This window comes from Neofelis nebulosa, chromosome 3, assembly GCF_028018385.1.
Source record: "Neofelis nebulosa isolate mNeoNeb1 chromosome 3, mNeoNeb1.pri, whole genome shotgun sequence".
In the NCBI taxonomy this organism is placed as follows: Eukaryota; Metazoa; Chordata; class Mammalia; order Carnivora; family Felidae; genus Neofelis; species Neofelis nebulosa.
The window spans coordinates 166,610,590-166,637,029 of NC_080784.1; the positions used below are offsets into that span (position 1 = coordinate 166,610,590).

At 40.4% G+C, this 26,440-nt stretch overlaps 1 protein-coding gene across 3 annotated transcripts in view; it reads left to right on the plus strand.

Moving 5' to 3' along the window:
- The window catches only part of TEC (tec protein tyrosine kinase), a 127,601-nt gene that overhangs the window by 77,621 nt on the left and 23,540 nt on the right, over positions 1–26,440 (plus strand). For 2 of the 3 annotated variants that reach the window (XM_058722654.1, XM_058722652.1), the window contains exons 3-8: positions 12,624–12,728; positions 14,397–14,478; positions 15,095–15,223; positions 18,009–18,049; positions 19,044–19,219; positions 23,660–23,725. In XM_058722654.1, coding sequence (XP_058578637.1) covers positions 12,624–12,728; positions 14,397–14,478; positions 15,095–15,223; positions 18,009–18,049; positions 19,044–19,219; positions 23,660–23,725 — 599 coding nt within the window. The remainder of the gene's footprint in view (positions 1–12,623; positions 12,729–14,396; positions 14,479–15,094; positions 15,224–18,008; positions 18,050–19,043; positions 19,220–23,659; positions 23,726–26,440) is intronic. The other variant, XM_058722653.1, reaches the window with a different exon arrangement.

A 26,440-nucleotide genomic window follows, 5' to 3' on the forward strand; every position in this document is an offset into this window, starting at 1 on the left:
TAGTTGCTGGACTTTTTCTACATTTTTATAGTAATTGATATGTAAGACTAACTTAATTTTTTTGAATATTTACTTTTTAATTTCGAGAAAATGCAAGTGGAGGAGGGCCAGGGAGGGGGGATAGAGGATCTCAGCAGGCTCTGCACTGACAGGCTGACAGCAGTGAGCCCAATGTGGGGCTCAAACTCATGAACCGTGAGATCATGACCCGAGCTGAGAAGTCAAAACAGTCAACCTACTGAGCCACCCAGGTGCCCCCAAGACTAACTTACTTTTAAAATTACTTAAAATATGATTTTGCTTAAGGCAAAAAAGTATTTCTGCTATTATCCTCTTTTCCTAGTGTGCTTTGTGATATTTTATGCACTGTGGTCAAGCTTAATTGCATATTCCTCTATTTTTTGAGTTCTTGGAATATTTATGGATTCCTCAACGGAGAAAGTGAAGAAATACTGGTACGTTACCTAAAGAAATAATATAAAATATTCAAAAGATTTCTGTTAAGTCTTTTTTCTTATTGAATTCTATAACAAAATTAGAGACTATATGTGGGGGAGAAAAGTTTAAATGTTGAAAAATTGTAGAAATCTTATTTTTAATGGCAAAAAGAATTATGCTAAAATAACATATTGGTGATGGCGATGGGCCAGATATTGTGCTGAGTGCTTTATGAGCATATCAAAATTAATCCTCATGATAATCTAGGTTAGGTTATTTTAATATCCCCATTTTACAGATGAGGAAATGGAGACTAAAAAAAGGTCAGTTAACTTGCATAGAACCACGGATCTGGCATTTCAACACAGGCCTGCCTGACACTGAAACTGTCTGTGCTCTCCACTGTTATGATGCATCGACTGTGCTATGTTAAAACATTAAAACAGCACCTTTTGGGATGAACACTGGGTGTTGTATGGAAACCAATTTGACAGTAAATTTCATATATTAAAAAATAAAAAATAATAATAATAAAAAAAACATTAAAACAGGACTCAGAATATTGTGGCATGTTCAGTAAGTTAATAAAGAGATTCTAGCAATATTGTTAATTGTTGCACGCATAATTCACACAAATTTTTCTGGAAGTTGATCAACTTGCAGGTTTCTTCCCTAAAAATTTCTGACTTTATATTTAAAGTCACTTTAAAAAAGTGTTTATTTTAGGGGCGCCTGGGTGGCGCAGTCGGTTAAGCGTCCGACTTCAGCCAGGTCACGATCTCGCGGTCCGTGAGTTCGAGCCCCGCGTCAGGCTCTGGGCTGATGGCTCGGAGCCTGGAGCCTGTTTCCGATTCTGTGTCTCCCTCTCTCTCTGCCCCTCCCCCGTTCATGCTCTGTCTCTCTCTGTCCCAAAAAAAAAAAAAAAAAAAAAAAAAAAAATGTTGAAAAAAAAGTGTTTATTTTAGAGAGAGAGAGAGAGAGAGGGAGGGAGAGAGATTGCAAACGGGGGAGGGACAGAGAGCAGAGGATTCAGAGGATCCGAAGTGGGCTCCTTGCCGACCGCAGACAGCCCAATGGAGGGCTCAAACTCACAAACCACGAGATCATTACCTGACCTGAAGTCAGATGCTTAATCAGTTGAGCCACCCACGCACCCCTATATTTAAAGCCAGTTTTTAGCCTCTTCTCATCACTGTCATTGGTCAGTCTATTTCTGATCTCACCTTCTTTTAGGCAGAGTTCTCAGGTAGACAGAAATATGCAGCCCTTTTCTCTAGCAGTGGATCCACCACATTGTCTCTGGACTTGTGACTGCCTGGCACCCTGGAGACCCAGCAGACCCAAGATAATGCTTTCTCTGTGATTACTCTTCTATTTCTTGCCCCAAATTTAAAATAAGTATTGGCTGGGAACCCTCGTTAGTCCTGTTAGGCAACAAAGGGTGTGTGTGTGTGTGTGTGTGTGTGTGTGTGTGTGTGTGTGTGTGTGTCTTCTTTACTCCCTAGATTATAGGTCTCAGCAGGTAGGAAGTGTAGCCCATATTTCTAAACTCTTGCTAAAGAGGCATCTGACATCACTCTAGGTGGAAATCCTAGAGTTACAGAGAAATTTGTCTCCCAGTAAGATTTCACGTGAACCTGGGAATCTTGTAGTAAATGTGTGAGGATTAAGATAGCTTTGTTAAACCTGGGATTGGGGTGCCTGAGTGACTCAGTCAGTTGGGTGTCCAACTTCAGCTCAGGTCATGATCTTGCAGTTTGTGAGTTCAAGCCCCACATGGGGCCCTGTGCTGATAGCTCAGAGCCTGGAGCCTGCTTTGGATTCTATGTCTCCCTCTCTCTCTGTCCCCCCGCCCCCCCATGCTCTGTCTTTCTCTCTCTCTATCAAATAAATAAATATAAAAAAATTATAAAAACCTGGGGTGATAAAGTTACAAAGTTAATCAGAATCTAGTGTAGAAGGTGATTCTGTGGGCTTCTGTCTCTTTCAAAGGAGGCTCCATGAAAGATGAATGTTTAGGTATAGCAATTAATAGAATTCATTTATGTTTTAAGAACTCTATAATCCATGCTTATAATCTGATAAACACCTGTTGTTTTAGATGATACGAACCAAGCGCCAGGTATCAACACACATACTCAAATTATAATAGTCAAGAGAAATGAAGTATTTCCACGATATTGTGCTTATAAACATAAATATTAAGGTAGGTAGTGATTGTGACCACCCAGAAACCGATGATATCTAACTCAGCATGCTGAGCATGTGGCATTACCTATACTACATCCTGGCCATGGGCTGTCCTCCCTGACAGATCTGCCACGTGAGGGCCCTTTCTGCCACTGAGACCCAGTTGCAGATTTTCCAGTGTTTTTGCTCTTGACATTTTTGGAGAGCTGGAGTCATATAATGGTTATTAGAAGGCTTAAGTGAGTCAGTTTATGTAAACTCATGGGATAGTACCCGGCACATGGTGCTGTGTAAGTGTTAACCTATTATTGTGTTTATTATTCAAATATGGACTAAATCAGATGCTCTCATTTAGTATATTTAAATTCACCCAGGGAGTCTCATCATTTTGTACCTACGCTGCCAGATTCAGAGCCCAAATCCTAACACCAAGTTTCATATAACTACTTATTTTTCAGTAAAACATTTACCTAGACGGCGCCTTCGGCAGGAAATGTGTCCAAGTGAAAGTCTGGCCCAGAATTCAAATGTTGCTTTAAAAACCCATTCTCTATTTGTGCATTTTCTGTAGCTTATCAGTAAGGAATATTGAAACTTGGTGAACTAGGAACAAGTAGGCATTTGGGAATAGTGCAGGAATGCATGTCTCTGAGGAGAGAGGTAGCCGAGAATTATGATGTGTCACATTCATGGTGTTTTAGCCGAATGTACACCTGTGGATTGAATCTTGTCACACACATGTCAGTAACCCCAGTGTACTCTTAACTCATGGAATGGGAGGTATACCGGGCAGGCCAGGTATTGGAGGAATACAGTGACAAGTACAAAATAACAAAAATCGAGGAACGTTAACATTGGACGTGAAGAGGTCATTTAACCCAGTGTTGCCCAAACTTCAGCCATTGTGCCTACTACTTACATGATTTTGGCATATAGATGTGCCATCTGTATAGTGCTGTTATTGACTTAATGTTTCCTCTAAATACTTCCGTGTTCTTTTTCCTTAAATACACTTAATTTTGAAAGGCAGCTGTATCACTCAGTAAATGGAAAACCATTAATAAATGGTAACCATGAAACTAAAAACAATAAAAACAAATGTTTGTCCAAGTTCCACCTAAAACCAACTCAGTTACCACCATGCCATACTTTGGGAAACACTGACTTAGTTCACTTGTTTCCTTTATGGATGTGGAATCTGAAGTATTAAGTAGCTGAGATGTGAGATCTTCTTATTCTAGAAAGTACTGTAAAAGGCAGCTAACTGCTATAACACGCAGTCCCCCAAAACCCAATGCCTAGGCACAACAGAAATTTTATTTCTTGCTTACATTATAAAAACTACCCTCCACTTGGTGATTCAGGGATCCATGTGTCTTCCATGTAGTGACTCCATTGTGTCTTTTTTGTTCATTTTGGAGAACAGCTTTATTGAGATATAATTCACATACCATATAGTTCACCCACTTAAATTGTGTAATTCAGTGATTTTTAATATGTTCACAGAGTGGTGCAACTGTCACTGCAATCAATTATAGAACATATTCATCACCCCACAAAAGAAACCTTATACCCATTAGACTCCATTGTCTTGTGGTCCTTAGAATCTTCCACTGGATTTTCTCATCTTACGGGGGCACAAAGGAGGAGACAGAACATGGAGGATGGTATGAAAGGTTTTAGAGGACAGGAAGTGGTCTTACATCACTGCTGCCTACACTGTCTTGGCCAGAGCTCAGTCCTATGCCCTCATCTAAATGCATGAAGATGAGACAATGCAGTTTAGTTGGGCACCCAGGAAGAAGAAGAAAATGTGGCAACCTGAGATCATTGGCATCTTCTCTGCTCCAGGGGATTTTCAACGTTTGGATTGAATTTATTAAGGTTTGGAATTGCTTGAATTTGGAAGTCTGTTTACATGAAATTTATGAAGTAAAGGGTCTGTATACATTTATCTCTACCTCACTCATTCTATTTTTTACCAATTTTAAGAATTAAACTAAGTAAATCACTTTTAGACTTATTTGAAAACACATGTTATTAAGTTTTGCTTTCAACTATAATAAAAATACTTGGTCACAGTTTTTAGAAGTGCTCTTGGACCACAAAGAGGATTTGGGGAGAAAATTGCCAGAAGTATAGAAAAGTCCTAAGAGGGAATGACTACTCAAGAAAAAAACCTTTTTAAATACAGTGAAAAAGTACCTCTAGAAACCTTATAATTGCCTACATCAGCATTATCTTATATGAAGATTATTCTGTGTATTCAGAAATGGAACTTTCTGCCTTCAAAATTCCTTATAATTTATAGCAGTCTTTCACCATCCTGTTTTTATGCTGGATGTTATGTTCAAAACCATAATTAAACCATGCTTATGTATGTAATGACTGGCTGCTTTAGGTAAAAGTGCTGGGGTGTTGGTGTTGTTGTTGTTGATGATGATGGCTCTTTTTGTGTGTAAAATCACTCTATAAAATGTAAAGCACCTACGTCAGTTATTACTATAAGTTTGTTAAAAGGGAGGAAAGAATGTTAAGATGCCAATTTTTTGTTTTTACTTCCTTTCATTTTTCACTAGAATTCAGTCTATGGTAAAGAGGGGACATTTTATCATAGGATTATAAAATGGGAAATGACTTTAAATTCTATTTGTTCTACTGATGCCAGAAAGGTCTACATCAAAATTGCTCTCGGTATCCACACACACACACACACAAAGTGCCAAATCCATCCTGAGGTTTTTCTTGTTTCTTGTGAATAACGTGGCTTGCTGCACTTAGGCCCATTCTTTGAACTCTGTCCTGAGCGGAAAGGGGGAAGAACTATCCTCGTGAATAGAATAGGCCTTTTGACTCATTGGAGATTTTTAGTAGAATGCGTCATTTTCTTTCTTTCCTTTTCAGGAGTTGACTGCAACTCTTTAGCTGTGTAGTATTGACCCATCTGAACTTTCATTATAAACAATCACTGTTCTTCTCCTTAACCTTAGCAAATGTCTGGTTGTAAACTGCTTAAGACTAAGAAATTTCGTACTTGCTTATCTCCATCATGGTGTTTCTTTGGTATCTGTGTCTTGCCGGTGGTAGGAGGAAGCTGGAGTCCATCTTTAATGACTGTGGCTGAATGAAGGAATCATCCTGACGGAATGCAGTGAATATGAACAGTAAATTTTGATGTGACCCGTCTGCCGAGGACTGTGTGTTCTAGGAATTTTAAATGTGTTCTTAATTCCATGGCAATATTTTATACAGCTCTCCCAGCAATATACCATGTGTGCACATACATATATATGATATTACACGCATACATATATGTATATAGAATATACTTTTTGTCTGTATGTTTTGGGTGGTTCCCTTGTCAATTGAACGTGCCTTGCCAGCAGCCCATCTTTGAGTTTATATCTATGATGATGTTTTAATTGTTGTGGCCTATTGAGAAAGAACAGTGGCTGATCAAACACTAAGCAATTTAGTAGTGCCCAATGGAGGCCTAATGCTAGGAAGGCAGCGAGTGTACATGCAGAGGTTCCCTGTAGTTGGAATTGAGAGAAAAGCTGGAACTGGTTGCCATAAGGCCCAAAGGAATGCAAGCCTGTGATGCTGAAAGAACTGGCTTTGGGAGAGACATCCAGCTCCAGTGAACACCCATCCATCACATTCAAGTAGTATTAATTTAAATTGTATTTTTGGTATAGTTTTGTTTCTATTTAATTTGTGAACTAGCTTTGGTCTCGGAGGGGTTATGAGCTATAAGCATAAGAAATTTCCACTTATTTCATGTTTGGGCTTAGTCAAACGATATCAAGTTAGTCAGGTATGTGTAGCACTTAAGAAGTCAAGATTGGAATTAGACAAGGGTTCAGATCCTGGTTTATTGTGTGACGTGTGGCAATTAATTATACCCTCTAAGCCTTGATTTCTTCATCTGTTATATGGGATGACAACAGTTCTTATATAATGCTGTGAAGAGTCATTGAGTCATCCATGTGAAGAGGTTAACACGGTTCCTGATTCATAGTGAGTGCTCTACAGTTGTTCGATTTTGATAATTTTATTTTTTATAATAAGACTGTAAAAATATCCAGTTTGAGAGACCTGGAGTCAGGTAAACGCTTTAGTGTTTTTGACAACTCTGGGTTCAATTGTGGCTCAGCCTCTTAGCCAATCTTGTAACCGCTCAGATGCTCAGTTTCATAACAACTTCCCAGCGTTGTTGTGAAAACTAATTGATGGGAAATGCTGTGTTTAGGGAGTGACTTTGTATGCCAGACCCTGTGCTAGGCCCCTATGTGCATTCTCTTTATTCCTGCTAAAAGCTTATTCCTATAGATAAGGGAACTGAGAGGGGGCAGAGCTAACCCTAGGCCATATGACTTCTAAGTGGCAAAGCAGAGGGGTGACTCAGGGTCTCCCAGTGTCCACAGCTCATACCCTCTACCTGAGATCCTATTGCAATGCAAGGGTGATTCATCCAGCAAATTTCTTCTGCGGCATGCTGCTGGGAATAGCCACATTAGGAATAAAAGCCGTGATGGGGGAAAAGGAAGGGATCATTTGTGATATTGGAGGAAAATTCTGCTAGATCTTTCACAGTGCTTAATGGGGACTCAGGATGCCTGTGAAGTAGGGTCAGAAGGAGGAGATAGTCTCCTGAAGATAAATGGCTGACTTTCCAAATTTACCTGTGGCTGGCCTGGATGCTTGTATACGTTAAAAATTTTTTTATTTTGTTAATTTAGGATTGATACTGATATTTTTAAAATACTGAGTATTCTGGAAATTAAAGGAAAACAGGATACCTTGTAAGACTTGCTGGGGGACAGGATCTCTCGCGTCTACCTCCCAGTTCTGCCATTCAGTTGATGTGTGGTTTTAAGCAAGTATCATTCACCTGTAGGTCTAGTTTCCCCATTTATGCTGGTTTGAAAATGTGTAAAATGGCTTTTGCATAACTCATTTTCAAGTTCAGTAAAATATATAGACGACGTGCAAGAGAAGAGATATATATATCCTGTGTATACATACACACACACACACACACACCCTGTGTCATGCATACTTCTTTACAGACTGGCTCAGCACACTGTTTAATAAACATCTGCTAAGTGCCAGGCAGATTTTTCAGCTTGGATGATTCAAAATTCTCTTAGCTTTTTCGTGATTTTCAGTCTGGTGGGCAGGGTGAAGGCCATATAAATAAAAGGGCAACTTCACATGAGAAATGGAATGACCTTGGATATTTCTTCTTGGGCCACAATAGTAACAATAATGGATAGCATACTTCAGTAGTCGTGAAGTAATTTTTTTTTATTGAAGAAATGATAAATAGTCTGAATGGAGAAAAAAACTGTGTATGTGCCTTCTCTGTGTTGACTCTGTTCACCAGAGTGCAAAGACCAGGTGTTAAGAGGGCACATGGCTCTTTCAGTAACTCTTAGGGATCCCTATAGCAAGTCTCTTAATCCTTCCAAACCTTTTCTTCCTCAACCTTGCCTAATCTCCTAGGGTTCCCTGAGGTGTGTTTAGAATAAGGTTCTACTATATATCCCATATACGTGTTGAGAAAAGCAGAATTCTCTTTACTATAAAGAAAGCGATAAGCATTGATGAGTACGAGCCTCATATTTTCTTTTTTGAAATGTTTATTTATTTTTGAGAGAGAGAGAGAGAGAGGCAGAATGAGAGCAGGGGAGGGCAGAGAGAGGAAGATGCAAAATCTGAAGCAGGCTCTAGGCTCCCAGCTGATGGCACAGAGCCCAACGCAGGGCTTGAACTCACAAACCGCGAGATCATGACCTGAGCCGAAGTCGGACGCTTAACCGACTGAGCCACCCAGGTGCTGCTGAGCCTCATATTTTCAATTCCCTCTAAACATTTCCAGTGGGTTGTCCAATAGTCAACTCAAGCAACATTTCCCAACATTGCCTTTTCAACCCTGATTCTCCTGTGTTCCTTATGGCAGTTCATGGTATTGGTGTCTGCTCATCACTCAGACTCAAAATTGCTGAGGCTTCCTAACTCCTTCCTCTCTTAATCCCCACATCTAATTGATGCCAGTGTTACGTGGACTTTATCTTCTAATGCTCCAGTGTCCCTGCTTTCCTCACATGACGTACTGCCATTGACTGGTTCATGACCTTGCCATCCCTCACCTGAACTACCGTAACAGGCTCCTGGCTAGCCTCCCTGTTGTCTATCCATTTGTCACCCTGCCGTTAATAATCAGTATTTCAAAAACAAACCTCAACATAGCACTCTTCATTCCAAACTCTTAAGCCTGGCGTATAGGCATCTTCCTAATTTGGTCCCAAATAACCTTTTTGATGTCATTTCCTGTACTTCCCCTGAACCACTCTGAGCCACAGTGAATTTCTTTCTGTTCCCTAAATGAGTCCTTTGCTGCTTCTGCTGCTTGGAACTTTTTTCTCTACTTTCTCTATAGGAAAACTCCTACTTATCCTTTAGAAACCAAATCAAAGCCGTACTTCCTCCCTGAAACTTCCTCACTTCTCCTGGCCCAATCACTGCCCCATTCCATAACACACCATGCGTTCACTTGACTTCTTCATTATTTGATTATGAATCACCCCCCTCTTCTCCTTTCACCCAAGATAGTATTGTGAACTCCTCTCGGGGAGACCCTTACCCCCCTCCGTAACTTTGCAGCTGCAGCACACGATGTGTGCTTGATGTCTGATCCGTGTTTTCTGGTGGGATAGATAAAATCATGCGTGAGCAACTTAAATTCGAACCTTTATCTGCAAACCCAAATACTAATACGGTACGTGAGTAGATTGTAGATCGCAAATATATATAATCTGTATAATCTATATATTATTATATATCACAGAGTATCAGTTGAGGGGGCACAAGTCAACCCAGTATACAAGCCATCCTAAATTTTCCTGCATAGATTGACCTGCATTTAACAGCTGTATTTAGTAGCAGGGGCAGGTGGTGGGTGGAGTTGGGTGTCTTGGAAACAGACCATATATAGCCTATCGCTCAAGGGCTGAGAGAGCTGGCAGGTGATAAATGACCCCTGTGAGCAATGTCAGTGATTTTTCTCCAGCGTTGGGAGATTAAGGGTCATTTGACTCTCTCTGTGCTGTTAGCATTTACTACAGTTTCTACATTGAGCATGTGTGACTTATTAAAAGGAGGCTGGTACCGTGGCAATTTCTTCCTCCCATCGACTGGCCCAGGCCCCAGGAGGAGGATGGGTGGCCGTGTCTGACCAGACCTCTTGACACTTGTGCACTGGGTTCTATATACAAGCTGGCCCCCGCTCACCTTTCTGTCCTGTCTCACGCACCCTGTGCTTCTGCCGCATTGATCTTTTTTTGTGACTTATTTATTTTATGTAGCAGACACTTCCAGATATCATATCATAGGCCAGACACTATTCTAAGCACTTTGAAATACCTACTCCTTTGATTCTCAACAGCTGTTATTATTCCCATTTCACATGTGAAACGACTGAGCCCATTCTGGATTATGTTTTTCTTTGTGGGTGCTGTTTACTCCTTCCCTATCATGTATCAGAATTTCTCTTCCAGAATTGTCATTGAATTTAAGCCTCAGCTCCTCTGTGTCCCTGAGCATCTTTTTTATTACAGAAGATAACCTTTTGTAATAATTATTATAGCATTGTATAATAAATACTGTGTCTGTCTCTCCTACAGGCAAACTTGGGCAAGTCACGTAATTTTAGTTTCCTCCCTCCGTAAAATGAGTCTAGTAAGATTTACCACACAGAGTAGCTGTGAGGATTAAATGGCACAGGGTTTGAGTTCTCTGCTCAGGGAGTGAGCTTCGCTGATCTTGACTGTGTACTTCTTGACACAGTTGCTGACACAGGAGAGGTGTTGTTTTGGAGGATGCTGAAGGGCAGGGAGAGAAGGAAAAACCAGGACAGCCCAAAGTCAAGACTGCTCAGAGAGAAGAGAGTGTTGGCACTTGCAAATGCCTTACAAAGGGCCGAGTGGATGGCAGTTGAGCACGGACTGTTGGGTTTGGTGATGTTTTTGAGACCGGCTGAGCAGGCTGTGGTGAGGTGAGAGGTAGACTGCAAGTGGCTAAGCAGGAGGAGTGGGTGGGAAGGAAATGGGGGCCGAGGGTGTAGTAGTCATCATCTCTTTCAGGAAGGGAAAAGTGAGGTCAGTAGCAGGGGCCAGAAGAAGGGTTCTTGGTGTGGATGGGAGAGGTCCGAATGTGTCTATCGGTAGAAGTAAGACCCTCAGAAAAGCACGACCGGGGAGAATGTTCTCTCTCTACCCTGGCGAAAGCTCAGTCCATGCTCAGAATCCTTGTTGCCCCCCCTGGGGACTTGGCTTCATCAATGCTGTTACTTGTTTGCAACTGTGGGGTATCCCAGGGTCTAGTGGGCTTTGGGGTCTTTGGGTAATTGATATATTTAACTTGTCTGAGCTGTACTTTCCTCATCGTCTCCAAGAGACGGAAGAAAAGAGAAGAAAAAAAGGACAAATCTTAGAGTGCCTTTGATCTACAAAGGGAGGAAGTTGGAAGGTATACTCATGGGATAGCTGCTGTCTTCTCCATAAAGCAGTCTCCCAGGACCAAGGGAGTGGGAAGGGTTTGTAGTTCTGATAAGATCGGTGGTCGTCATGGAACCCACCAGGTTCTCACCATTAGAGACACACAGAGGAACGAAGGAGCAGCAGTGAAGGCCTGGGCAGGCATGGAGAGGAAAATTAGGATTGTTGACCTTCTGCAGCCAGGTAGAAAGGAATAGGGAGGGTGTGGATAGAACTGGGGGCTGATAAAAATGCCAAAGGATATATGGCATGTGTGCAGGGGTTGGGGGAGAGAGGAAAGAGAGAAAGAGGCTACTATGATGAAATGACCTCCAGAAGAGTCTAGTCATCTATCAGATGGGAGCTGGTGGTCTGGGACAGTGGGTAGGTCTTAAAAGTCTTATGGTGACAGTAAAAATGCAGAGCAGATTCCTTGGAGGAGGATAGAGGGCCCAAAGGTTGTGACCAGAGGGCAATTCCAGAATATTTAATGAAGCAGTTTAGAATGACCAGTGCCAGGGAGTGGTGAGGTCACCCCAAATATTACAGTGTTCTTCATTTCTCTACTTTTTCTTCTATTCCTCATCATATGAATATGTACCCTCCTCTTCCCAAAGGTAACTTTTAGTCTTTATACAGCTTTTTCTGTGGAGTATATCATTTATTAATATCATTCAGGAAACATTTTTTATTTCTACATTGAGTTTGTAGTGGTTTTTAATGGGTGTATTATATCAACTTATGTTCGCATACATTACTTTGTACTCCTTTTTTTTTCCCCTTTGACAAATTCTCAGGTGTGAGGTTACTAAACATAAGGGTGGAGGGAGGTCTCGAAATGTCCTTACTTAATTGCTGCAGCCAGAATTGCAGTGAGCAGAGAGAGGGCAGTAGAGAAGCCAAGTAGCCCATCCAACAATAGAATGAGAATGGGAATACCTTTATGGGAATACCTTAAATCCGCCTCCCACCCTCCTGGTTCTGTGTGCTGCAGGGGAAAATGGAACTGGCTGGAGTTTTGCATCTGTGATCAGCTCCCTGGAGTTTTGCTTGATCTGGTCTTTGATGCTATTCTGTCAGGGTGAGGGTGTGGGGGTGGAGTGCTGACCTCAAGATGCTGAAGAAATTGAAAAGATCTAAGTCTGAGAGGGGAGGGTGACAAAAAAAAAAGAGGCAGGGGGAGTCCATTTATGTGTTCTAGAGTGTTGGGGGCAAGGATAAGAAAACTTCATCTTTAGAAATAAATGGAAATAATTACTTTTATTACAATTCTCACAGTGTTAGTATTTTGAAATGTTTTGGCAATAAATGGAAACCTGATTTAGGTAATTATTAAGGAAATAGTAATATTTTGAATCAGTGATTTCATCAACAGATATTACTATTAACCTCTTGTCTTGTATCTTATAATTGTAATGGTTCTCCCTCCCCACCCTCCTTTTTATCTTTCAACAGAAAAAATACAGAAAGGGATTTATTGATGTTTCAAAAATCAAGTGTGTGGAAATAGTGAAGAATGATGATGATGTTGTTCCCTGCCAAAACAAATATCCATTTCAGGTGAGTTGCCATGTGTTTGCCAAAGTGTAATTCTGGGTTTTTAGTCATGCTTACTACTACAGTTTCCTGGCATTGCTGTGGTCGTTGATTAAAAAAAAAAATTTCAGCTTTTTTAAGGGACAATTGACACATAGGAGTTGTGTATATTTAAGGGGTACAACTTGATGTTTTGGTGTCTGTGTACATTGTGAAATGATCACAAACTAATTAACATCCATCATTTGACATAGTTACCATTTTCTCCCTTTCCTTTCCTTTCCTTTCCTTTCCTTTCCTTTCCTTTCCTTTCACTTCCCTCCCCTCCCCTCCTCTGCCCTCCCCTCCTCTCCCCTCCCCTCCCCTCCCCTCCCCTCCCCTCCCCTCCCCTCTCCTCCCCTTCCCTCCCCTCCACTTCCCTTCTCTCCCCTTTGTTCCCCCCCTTCCCTTCCTTTCTTTCCCTTCCCTTCTCTTCCCTTCCCTCTCTTTTCTCTTTTCTTTTTTCTTTTCTTTTGTATGTGAGCACTTAAGACCTGCCCTCTTAGCAAATTTCAAGTAAACCATCCAGTAGTGTTAACTGTAATTACCATGCTGTACATTAGATTTCCAGAACATTCATCTTGCTTAACTGAAACTTTGTACCCTTTGACCACCATCTCCCCATGTCCCCCTCCTCCCTATCCCTGGCAACTACTCCTCTACTCTCTGCTTCTATGAATTTGACTGTTTTAGATTTTGCATAGAGTGAGACCATGTGGCATGTGTCTTTCTGTGTCGGAAGGGAGATTTCTAGCCTTGTATTTATTTGTAGCCCATCAAGATGTTTTTGCCTTGTGACTGTGATCAAGGGTAAAGTGACAACAGACCAAAGACAAAATTCTTGGGTTAGTTTCCCAGGCTGAATTTTATTACTATATTAAAAATATTAAGAATAAGACTTTTAATTGCTCACCAGGAGTTACCTGTAAAAGAGGCACTGTGGTTCAAGGTTTGGACTCTGAAGTCAGATCCTGATTTTCTGGATGATTAGCCAAATGGCAATGGGTAGGTTAAGGAGCACAACACTGGGGGGACACCATGTGCAACATGTTCTATATGAATATTGCTTCCTGGAGTTACATAGGAGTGGAGGGTCTGGAGATCAGCCCTTTAGTCTCCTCCTCTATAAAATGTAAATACTGATGTCTTGATGGTCGGATTAATTGAGTTAATAATGTCTGTAAAGCACATAGTATAGAGTTGGGGTAGTATTTAATAAAGTTAGCTACTGCTGTTATTCATAGTGGCAAAAAGAAGGTATAGGAGTGAAACTGAGAGAGTAGTCCATTCATGTAAAATATTATTCAGAAAAATACTAGATTAGAATAATCCCCGAGACACCAAATTTACTTCAGGATCTTCAGTTAATTAGATTGTAAGAAATAAGATTAGTGAAGCATCTTGGCCTCTGTATATTTTTTCTTCGTGAAAACATAGTCCTTTGCAAAATATGTGTCCCACTTGATGTCGGCATGAAGAAATAAGTATGCTTTTGTAAGAAAGGAATGTGGGTTCTTTGGATCCGAAGTGATTGACTTTTATTTGATCATTTCAGAATCATTTATTGGCACCTGTGGTACCAAAGGCTCTGTGCTAGGCAGAAGTGCTGTGCCTAAGTATTTCTCACCTCATCCACATTTTGTTTTATTTTAGGTTGTTCATGATGCTAACACACTTTACGTTTTTGCACCTAGTGCACAAAGCAGGGACCGGTGGGTGAAGAAGTTAAAAGAAGGTAAAACTCATGTCATATTAGCTATAAATAATTTTAGGATGTTATCACTAAAAAAGAAATACAGCTAATGTATCTTGCATTTATAGTCTTTTAATCTACAGTAAGTGTTTCTCCAAGGACATTCTGTTACTGTGATTCATGTTGAAGAGAGCTTCCTTTTTTATAATCTGATTCCATCCACACTTTCATTTAATGCCTAATGCATTTAAAGATGATAAAGCATCTGGGCTTTTAGGATAACAGGATTTGATTTGCTAAGAAATTGCCTATTTAGTCAACATTTGGTATGGATGAATTGACTTGTGAATACAGTGTTTAAATGGGTGATTTACACTGGACAGTCCTCATCCATTCTTTTGGTTATGGGCTGACTTTTGTGTTTATCCATCATGGTATAGCAGAGGTCACTTCTGCTAACAAGGGTGCTTCACCAAAAAAAAAAGGTGAAAGAGAACCATATGGATTTTCTGAATGCTGGGTTGTATGATGTTGTGAAGGTGTTTTTATAATAAACATAGTATTTGAGAAATAAAGAATGATCAACAGTGTTATTTACAAAACATTCTATCATCTCTGTTTTATTTCACTGATCATTTAATGTGTCTATGAATTACAGAAATAAAGAGCAACAATAATATTATGATTAAATATCATCCTAAATTTTGGGCAGATGGAAGTTACCAGTGTTGTAGACAAACTGAAAAACTAGCACCCGGATGTGAAAAATACAATCTTTTTGAGAGTAGTAAGTATTTATTTTATTTTATAATTATATTGTATGTAGGATGTACATGCTATTGGGATAGTGAAACAGTGACTTGATTTTGATTTTTGATTTTGATTTTGGAAAGGCCATCTTGAATGGCCTTTACATTTTCTAGCACAGTGTATTTTGTAAGAATAATTATATTTAGTTATCATAACTAAATATATATATTTAATATATATATGTATATATTTTATATATACATAAAAAATATATAAATATAACTAAATAATTATATTTAGTTATATTAGTTCCATGTCATGGAATCAAAGGGTCTATTTTTGAGAACTTTTATCATAATAAGGAAGCCTACTTAAAATGACTATTAAAAGCATAAGCCTAAAAAAAAAAAAAAAAAGCATAAGCCTAATGTGGCACCATCAGCAGCTTTTCTTTTTTTTTTTTTTAATGTTTATTTATTTTTGAGAGAGACAGGGACAGAATGCGAGTGGGTTAGGGGCAGAGAGAGAGGGAGACACAGAATCCGAAGCAGGCTCCAGGCTTCGAGCTGTCAGCACAGGGCCCGATGTGGGGCTCAAACTCATGAGCTATGAGATCATGACTTGAGCCAAAGTCGGTCGCTCAACCGACTGAGCCACCCAGGCGCCCCTCTTGTTTCTTTTTCCTTTCCTTTCCTTTCCTTTCCTTTCCTTTCCTTTCCTTTCCTTTCCTTTCCTTTCCTTTCCTTTCCTTTCCTTTCCTTTCCTTTTGAGAGAGAAAGAGAACAATGATCAGGGGAGGGGCAGAGGGAGAAGGAGAGAGAGAATCTTAAGCAGGCTCCACACCCAGCATGGAGTTTGTCCAGGGGCTGTGGTCTGAGCTGAAATCAAGGGTCAGAAGCTTAACTGACTGAACCACCCAGGTGCCCCAGGTTTTTTTCCTTCAACTTTATTGAGGTATAATTGGCAAATAAAATTGTAAGATATTTAAAGCATACAGTGTGATGATCTGATGTACTTCTGCATTATGAATAGATCCTTCCCATCGAGTTAATTAAGACATTTATTACCTTACATGTATACACATTTTTATGTGTATGTGTGAGAGTATTTAAGTTGCACATACTCTCTTAGTACATTTCAGTTCTACATTACGGTGTTACCAAGTGTAGTCCCTATGTTATATATTAGACACTCAGACCTTATTTATCTTCTAAGTGAAAATATGTGCCCTCTACCAATATCTTATCTCCTTCCCCCCAACCCTCATTCCCTGGCAACCACTTTTTCTACTCTCTGTTACCATGAGTTTGACTTTTTTTAAAAAAAATTCCACGGGGCGCCTGGGTGGCTCAGTCGGTTAAGCGTCCGACTTCAACTCAGGTCATGATCTCGCGGTCTGTGAGTTCGAGCCCCGCGTCGGGCTCTGGGCTGACGGCTCAGAGCCTGGAGCTGCTTCGGATTCTGTGTCTCCCTCTCTCTGACCCTCCCCCATTCATGCTCTGTCTCTCTCTGTCTCAAAAATAAATAAGCGTTAAAAACATTTAAAAAAAAAAATTCCGCATATAAGTGATACCACATGATATTTGTCTTTTTTTCCTGTCTGGACTTACTTCACTTAGTATAATGCCCTCCAGGTTCATCTATGTTGTCGCAAAAGGCAAGATTCCCTTCTTTGTAAAAGCTGAATAAGGTTCCATTGTATACGTACATACATACACAGCACATTTTTTTTTAAATCCGTTCATCTGTTGCTGGACATTTAGGTTGTTTTCATACCTTGGCTACTGTGAATAACACTGCTGTGAATATGGGAATGCAGCTATCTCTTCAAGGTACTGATTTCCTTCCCTTTGTGTATGTACCCACAAGTGGGATTGCTGGGTCATATGCTAGTTCTGTTTTTAATTTCTTGAGGAACCTCCATGCTGTTTTCCAGAGTGGTTGTGCCAGTTTGTGTTCCCACCGACAGTGCACGAGGGTTTCCTTTTCTCTACACCCTCACCAGCATTTGTTCTCTCTTGTGTTTTTGATAATAGTCATTCTAACGGATGTGAGATGTACCTGTTGGCCTGTATGTCTTCTGTATGTCTTCTTTATTTAAAAAAATTTTTTTTTAAATTTTGAGAGAGACAGGGACAGAATAAAATTTTTATTTATTTTTGAGACAGAGAGAGACAGAGCATGAATGGGGGAGGGGCAGAGAGAGAGGGAGACACAGAATCGGAAGCAGGCTCCAGGCTCTGAGCCATCAGCCCAGAGCCTGACACGGGGCTCGAACTCACGAACCGTGAGATCGTGACCTGAGCTGAAGTCGGACGCTCAACTGACTGAGCCACCCAGGCACCCCTGTATGTCTTCTTTAGACAAATGTTTATTCAGGTCCTTTGTAGCGTCTTTAATTGAATTTTTTCGCTATGGAGTTCTAGGAGCTCCTTGTATATTTTAGATATTAACCCTTTATCTGATATGTGGTTTGCAAACATTGTCTCCCCTTCTGTAGGCTGCCTTTCATTCTGTTGATGGTCTCCCTTGCTGAGCAGAAGCTTCTTAACTTGTCATATTCTTACTTGTTTACTTGTTTACAAAGAATAAGTCATGGCCCCGATCCCTACGGCATGTATGTAGTCTGTTCAGAAAGGCAAAAAAACAAACCAGCTCTGATAACATTGTAAGGTCTTTTTGGAAATAGTGATACAAGCCGCATGCACCAGAGTGAGAGAGTCCAGGTAGATTTCTGGTCTCTGTTCATCTTCACTTTTTGTTAAAACTATCAATCGTTGGTAAATGGCATTTGGACCTATTTTTGTTGTTGTCATTTGCAGGTATAAAAAAAGCACTACCTCCAGCACCAGAAACAAAGAAGGTAGGTGGACTTTGCCTTTTGGAAGCATTTGCAGTTTGTTAAGTAAGTTTTTATTCATTCACGTGATTCTGCCCCTCTGCCCCCCCCCCACCACCCAGTATCATATCGCAAACAGATATACTATGGATTTTTTAATTTTTTTGGTGTCAAATAACATTAATTTAATTATATCAGATATTATCATCGGGGACCCTTCCTCATGTGGCATTTTGCTTTTATTTTGGCCTCAAGATTTGTATAAGGGCTGTGGGACGTTAAAGGACTATTTCAGTCTTAAGACCACAGTACTATGCCGAGGAAGTGACTTCAGTGATTTAATGATATGCTTTTGAAGAGTGGGTGAGGTGATTTAATGATATGCTTTTGAAGAGTGGATGAGGTGGAAAACCCCATACGGGGTACTTTGGACCCAGACGGTACCTGATCCAATGTGAATCTGGTACGAGTGACTTTGGGTGGATTCCTTAAACCATGTTCCCTCAGTTGTAAAATGGGAATTTTATACTCTTATTTCATGGGATCAGTATTAAGAATAAAGGAGAAAAAGTGTGTTAGGTACTAAGCGTGTGCCTTGCACATAGTAGGGACGAAGAAGTGCAAATTCCTCTGACTGAGAGGATACCTGGTAAAAGACTTGCTCCCTAGTGTGCCTTTTCCCCACTGCAGGCCATTTGAATAGTGGGTCCACCGTTAGTCCTTTGGTTTCTACTCCCATATTATCCTTAGCTCTCCCTGGAAGGCCAGCCTTGACACCGAGCAGAGGCTGTTTGATGTTTAAAGAGGGGTTTTGCTCGTGTCCTATATTCTGAAATTCATGAGAGAGGTCCAGTAGCATCAACATCATTAAACTCACGGGAAGGTTCCCTGGGTTGTATTATGAAGACTTGAGGTTTCTGCTTTATCCTCCGGTGCTGTGTGGATCACTTAGTGTTTGATTTCGTATCCAGTTTCAAGCAGAATTACTAAATTTTCAGATGTTGTCTCCTCTTCTTAGCGAAGGCCTCCCCCACCAATTCCACCTGAGGAGGAAGATAATAGTGAAGAAATCGTTGTAGCCATGTATGATTTCCAAGCGACAGAAGCACATGATCTCAGATTAGAGAGAGGCCAAGAGTATATTATATTAGAAAAGAATGATGTTCATTGGTGGAGAGCAAGAGATAAATACGGGTAAGTTCTTCCTCTCTGTGTATGACACACAAAGTGGGGGGGTCGGGGTGGGGGTGAAGTGCTGAGCAAGAAGAGAATTGTCTGTAACAATCATGTAATGAGACTGGTTCAGCCAGCAAGTAATGGAAGTACACATCGTTACTTTGCAGTAACAAAATGTAGTCTCAGTAATGACTCAATAAATGTAAATGGATCAACCACTTCTTTCCAGAAATTAGAATGCATCACATTGGTCTCTTTCTCATTCATTATGTGTTTAATTAGATAATTTTGATCTTGGGGGAATGATATTTTAGGCTTTTCTCCCCTGAGGTAAGTAATCTTACATTTTTCTTTTTTTTCCAACGTTTTTTTTTTTAATTTTTTTTTTATTTTTGGGACAGAGAGAGACAGAGCATGAACGGGGGAGGGGCAGAGAGAGAGGGAGACACAGAATCAGAAACAGGCTCCAGGCTCCGAGCCATCAGCCCAGAGCCTGACGCGGGGCTCGAACTCACGGACCGCGAGATCGTGACCTGGCTGAAGTCGGACGCTTAACCGACTGCGCCACCCAGGCGCCCCTCTTACATTTTTCTAAGAGGGAGAATGTGTGTGTGTGCTTGTGCGTGCATGCATGTGTGTATGTATAAAATACATGTATACACACATATGCAAGAAATTTAAAAACAAGCATTATTTATACAAGATAATTTTGGATTTAAAGGAACCGTCCTTTCAACTTTATTATTGGTAAGTAATGAATAGATCTGGATAAATGTAGAGGATGAGCATCCTTTAGGCTTCATTAAGGAAACTCTATCCTTTGCTTGCCTCTGAAATATAATCCTGTTTATATTCTGAATCCTTGTAGATAAAAAGAGGAGGACTTTTTGCTCTGGACAGAGCATACCCTCCCTCCAAATCTACTTTCTCACCTCCTTGCCCCATTCTCAATTCCAGTTCTCTATTCCTCACTTCACCTGTGGACTGATTTACCAATCTTCCCGGTTGGTTTTTTCTAGAGTATTTAAAAGTAAATTCAAATCATTTTGTCAATTTCACCCCTAAGTCTAACTGCTAAAGATGTTTTTGAACAACTATCATGTTGTTATCATACTTAATGATAATTTAAAAAAATACCATCTGTAGACTTTCCGTTAGCATTTTCAGGACTGAAAGAAGAGTACAAATGAAAGCCCACATATCATGTATCTAAGTATTTTGAAGTTATAAGTCAAGCCGACAGACTGGTCAATAAAATATCATTTATCCTCTAACCTGACAAACGTACCTTCAAAATGACAAGGAGGCAAGGTTTGAATTAAGAGTCCCATGCCAGAAGGTGACAGTGCATGGAGGGCTGACTCCCTGGGGCACCTTCCTTTCCTCTTCCCTTCTACCTCGGTTCCGTCTCACGTGTACCATATGGATCTCCCAGCCATACGTCTAAGCTCTGTCCACATAGTTTAGAAGAGCCACTCCCCAACTTGGCCACCCTTGGACCTGGGCTGAAGGAGTTGCACATAACTAGCATAATTTATTTTTCAGAGTCTGCAAAGTGAAAGGTCTGTGTTGGCCTTAGCAATGGACAGAGAATTTGGGGGTCCTAGTTACCCAGATGATGGTCTAGAGGAGGACTGAGGGAGCATGGACTTTAGCATGCTCTTAGAAGTGTGAGACCACGACAGGGACCTCTCTGATCAAGGTCTAAGGATAGTACCAATTATGTAATTCCATTTTTCCCTGAGTAGCTCTAATATGTATTTATACAGTTTAAGTAAGACTAAAACAAGGTCCACATACTGCATTTGGGCTGATAGGTCTCTCTTTTGTTCTACAACAGCCCCCATCCTTTTTTTTTTTTTTTTTGATTTATTGATGAAACCAGGTCATTTACCCTATGAAATGAGCCACAATCTAGATTAAACTAAATGCTTTCACATGGCATCATCTAATATGTCTCTGTGTCCTGTATTTCCTGCAAATTGTAATCTAGAGGCTTGATCACATTAGAAATTGATATCTGGTTGTCCCACTTCTAATGATGTGAAGATTACTCAGTGGTTCAGGTGATGAAAAAACTCATCACGATTGCACCTAGTGATTTTGGCATTCATTAGTGATTACTGCTTAGATCCATTATTTCATTAGGGATTGTAAAATGATAATTTTCTGACTCTTCATTCCGTCTACATTTATTAATTCTCTAAAGAAGAACTGCCTCATCAGCCAGTTCATTTAGTTTGTGCAGCAAAGGCAAGAGAAATGTTTGATTCTTTCCTTTTACCAATTTTAGTGCGTTGATAACTGAGCTTCCTCTAGTGATAACAATGGTACCCAATTATTTTTTTTAAGTATTATTATGGATGCATATTGCAACCATTGCAGTCATTATTCTTTTTGCTTGAATTGTCCCATCATAGGTGAGTGGTAGCTGTTTTTGGTTGGGATCACTTAAAACAATTTTTTTAGGGGCGCCTGGGTGGCGCAGTCGGTTAAGCGTCCGACTTCAGCCAGGTCACGATCTCGCGGTCCGTGAGTTCGAGCCCCGCGTCAGGCTCTGGGCTGATGGCTCGGAGCCTGGAGCCTGTTTCCGATTCTGTGTCTCCCTCTCTCTCTGCCCTTCCCCTGTTCATGCTCTGTCTCTCTCTGTCCCAAAAATAAATAAAAAACTTGAAAAAAAAATTAAAAAAAAAAAAAAAACAAAAAAAAACAATTTTTTTAATATTTTATATTTGAGAGAGAGAGAGAGAGAGAGAGAGAGAGAGAGCGAGCAGGCGAGGGGCAGAGAGAGAGGGAGACACAGAATCCTAAGCAGGCTCCAGACTCTGAGCTGTCAGCACAGAGCCCGACATGGGGCTCAAACTACTGAACTGTGAGATCATGACCTGAGCCGAAGTCAGAGGCTCAACCAACTGAGTCACCCAGGTGCTCCTGGTTGGGATCACTTTAATCTTTCTTAGATTCCTTGCTTTCTGGGTAAAATAAAACAGCTCAAGTTCATCTTGTATTTTTCCTGGCCAAACCTGCAATTTGCCATTTTCCTGAGGAATGCTGCCTCTTAGTGAGTTAATCTTTGGACAATAATCAGAGTGCTAGGATTCTAATTACTACTTGATTGTCATTGTTTCTAGGCCTTTTCAGCGCAACAGAGCTGTGTGTGTGTGTGTGTGTGTGTGTGTGTGTGTGTGTGTGTGTGTGTGTATTATGAGTTCTTACTAATAGTTCAAATTCAAATTAAAAAAAAATTTTTTTTTTTAACGTTTATTTATTTTGAGACAGAGAGAGACAGAGCATGAACAGGGGAGGGGCAGAGAGAGAGGGAGACATAGAATCTGAAACAGGCTCCTGGCTCTGAGCTGTCAGCACAGAGTCCGTCGCAGGACTCGAACTCACGGACCGTGAGATCATGACCTGAGCCGAAGTCAGACGCTTAAGCGACCGAGCCACCCAGGCGTCCCTGAATTCAAATTTAAGATTACTAGGGTTTTACTCAATTTTTAAAATTGTATACATGTATGCCTTTTATCTTACACTGATAATCTGGGCTCCTACCAAGAGTGTACCTATTATGAGTGGGTTTTTTTGGCTAAAATTTTTTTTAATTAAATTTTTTAAATTAAAAAAATTTTCCCAGTTTTATTGAAGTATGATTGATAAGTGAAAATTACATAGATTTAAGGTGTACAACACAATGTTGTAATATATGTATGCATTGTGAAGTGATTTCCACAATCAAATTAGAAGACCCATCATCTCACATAGTTACCTCTTCGTGAGCATTTGAGATTTTCTCTAACAGATTTCAGGTATGAGGTCTTCTTCAGCTGTAATGTGTAAGAGTTATGAGGGGTAAAACTGAAATTTCCTCGGCCTCACATAGGCCTTCTCATTCAGTTCCCTTGGGGTATGACCCAAGAATTTGCCTTTGTAACAAGTGGCCCAGGTGATGTTGATATAGAGGTCAGGGACTACTGTGAAACAATGCTCTCCACAGATGTTTGGGACTATTGACAAGATGGGTGTTTTTATCCAACATTTTAACTTTTCTCAAATAGAGATTTCTTTAAAACATCCCAAGAATTCAAGGGAAGCATCGTGAAATGTTAGGAAGGGCTCTGAACCTAGTCACAAGTTCAGATTTTAAGTTCTGACCCTGTTACTTACTAGCTTTGGGACCTGAAGAAAATCCCTTAATCTTTCTAAGCTTCATTTTCCCCACCAGGAAGTGGGTACAGTAGTGCCTGCCTACCTCACAATTTTAGGGAAGGCCAAACGAGGAAGTACTTTGTAAAGCATCAAATGCTATAGGTATATTGAATTATTGGGGGTTAGCTAGTTTTTCTTGAAGCTTTAGGCAATATAATGCTTTCATGATTTCATAAAGGCAATAATCTTTCTTTTAATAACTTCTCAGTAAAACAATTTCAGTTTACTTAAAAGTATTTTCCTTCCTTCCAGGAGTGAAGGATACATCCCAAGTAATTATGTAACGGGAAAGAAATCGAACAACTTAGACCAATATGAGTAAGTAAATGGTTTTTTTGTGAATGTGGAGAACCAGAAAATGTTTTCATTTTCCTAGTTATGTAAGGCATTTTGGAGATGAATAGATATCTTTCCTGAAGTCAGTTGTACAGAGTGGATGTTGTGAGAATTAGTTTCTCTAAATAGGCTTTACCTGAAGGTACTATGTATGAATGCAGTTACACGGGCAAATATAATTGAATTTATTTTAAACAAATCACAGCTTAGCTGACTTTGAAATACAGATCATTGTTCATTCATTCAGGAAATCAGAATACAGTTTCCAAGAGTGGCCTTAAAAAAAAAACAAAAACATGTTTGTTTCTTTTCTCTTGCTATGATAGCAATATGATCATAGCAATATGAGAGCAATATGTTTAAAATACGAAAAATGTTAATAAAAATTACTCATAAATCAACTAGAGTTGGCCCGTGTTAACATTAGCATATTTCCGTTCAGTTTTTTTTTTTTTTAACTATTATTTAAGGAGCAGAATCATGCTGTGTATGTTTTGTATCCTTTTTGTTCCACTTCACAGTATATTATGAATTGAATTTTCCTCATGCCATTAGGTATTCTTCAAAAACATTTTCATAACTGCATTATGTTTCATTCAGTCACAAATTCATCAGATATTTACTGAGATCCTAGCATGTATGAGGCACTGTGCTAGACCTTAGCGCATACAACGAGGCACATGCCACATAGATGTGTGATATTTTATATAACCATTGCCTTATTTGTAAGGCACTGTGCTGTGTAGCATCTTTGCTCTGTAACGTTAACTGGGATAACCTCTTTTTGCTTATTGTCTTCAGCGAGGTCTCTAAAAATTTACGTACTGGTCTAAAGGGTAGTGATGAACTTGTTAGGACTCCTAATGCATGCTGTCAAATTGCTTTCCAGAGAAGGCAATGGGCACACTATTTATAAGCCCACTAGCAGTGCGTGGCCAGGTTTTAATGAGAAGCTCATATATACCAGATACTCTTCTGTCGTCATTCTGAGGGGGTCATTCTGATGCTTCATTCACTTATTTAAAAACACCACCATCATGGGGCGCCTGGGTGGCGCAGTCGGTTAAGCGTCCGACTTCAGCCAGGTCACGATCTCGCGGTCCGTGAGTTCGAGCCCCGCGTCAGGCTCTGGGCTGATGGCTCGGAGCCTGGAGCCTGTTTCCGATTCTGTGTCTCCCTCTCTCTCTGCCCCTCCCCCGTTCATGCTCTGTCTCTCTCTGTCCCAAAAATAAATTAAAAACGTTGAAAAAAAAATTTAAAAAAAAAAATAAAAACACCACCATCACCACCACCAACAAAAAGCTGTCTCCTCTGTCCGTATCAGTGCCCGTAAGGTGGATGTACCTTAAAATCTAGAAAAGGATTAATAGCCCTCGGTGGTGTGATCCCCCAAAGTTGTTTTAGAAGTAGATAAGGTATAAAAAATATGTAAAATAAATAGTGTTTCTGTTCTTAAATAAATTCTAGGAAAAAATACCAAAATCTTTAGAATTAGGGAAGGTACTAAACAGTGAAAACTTGGACCTTATTTTCTTTTTCTTTTTTTTAAAGTTTATTTATTTATTTTGATAGAGAGAGCATGTGCACAAGTGGGGGAGGGGCAGAGAGAGAGGGAGAATCCTAGAGAATCCCAAGCAGGCTCTGCGCTAACAGTGCAGAGCCCAATGCAGGACCTCATCCCACCAATTGTGAGATCATGACTTGAGCCGAAATCAATAGGTGGCTGCTTAATCAACTGAGCCACCCAGGCGCCCTTGGACCCTACTGTAAAGTGATCTGACTGACAGTCAGCGAAAGACAGATATCATATGTTTTCCCTCATATGTGGAACTCGAGAAACTTAACAGAAGACCAAGGGGGAAGGGAAAGGGAAAAAATAGTTACAAGCAGAGAGGGAGGGAGGCAAACCAAAAGAGACTCTTAAATACAGAGAACAAACTGAGGGTTGATGGGGAGGGCAGGGGAGAGGGGAAAGTGGGTGATGGGCATTGAGGAGGGCACTGGGTGTGATATGTAAGCGATGGACCACAGGAATCTACCCCCAAAACCAAGAGCACACTGTATATAGTTGACAATAAATTATATTTAGAAAAATGAATAAAGTGATCTGACTGAGACATAACTGATGATTTGAAGAGGGTTATGCTTGGAAGCCAGATAGTCCTTGTCTAATTGTGAGAACTCCCCTGATTCTTGGGGTTACAAATCAGGATTTTATGAAGGTTGTGATTCATTGCCATGAATTTTTTGGATTTATCTTAGTTTGGAAATGCCCTCTCTTCTAAGGGACTCTCCTCCTACTCTGTGTGACTAAATGAATTTGCCATGTACGGTCTCTGGTATGGGAATCCCCTCAGCCCTCTGCCCAGGGTCAAGGATTCCTAATGGCATGTGCCATGCCTCGCTCAACAAGAACAAAACCTGTTTTCAGTGTAGACAATCAGAGATCCCCCCCTTCTCCCTCTGTTTTCCCACGCCAAGATTTGTGTTGTTCTCTGCTACAGCCCATGCTGTAACACATCTCAAATGTTCCCAGGGTTTAAAAAAGCCTTTTGCCAGCTCTTGAATCAAGAGTTCTCCTGCTGTTTTTTGGGGCCCAGGAGTCCCAGGCAACAGACAGTCCATGGGGCTGGACTCAGGATTGCCAGGCCCAAGGCTCCCAGGGCCACCGGAACCTAGTTCTGACCTCCACATCCA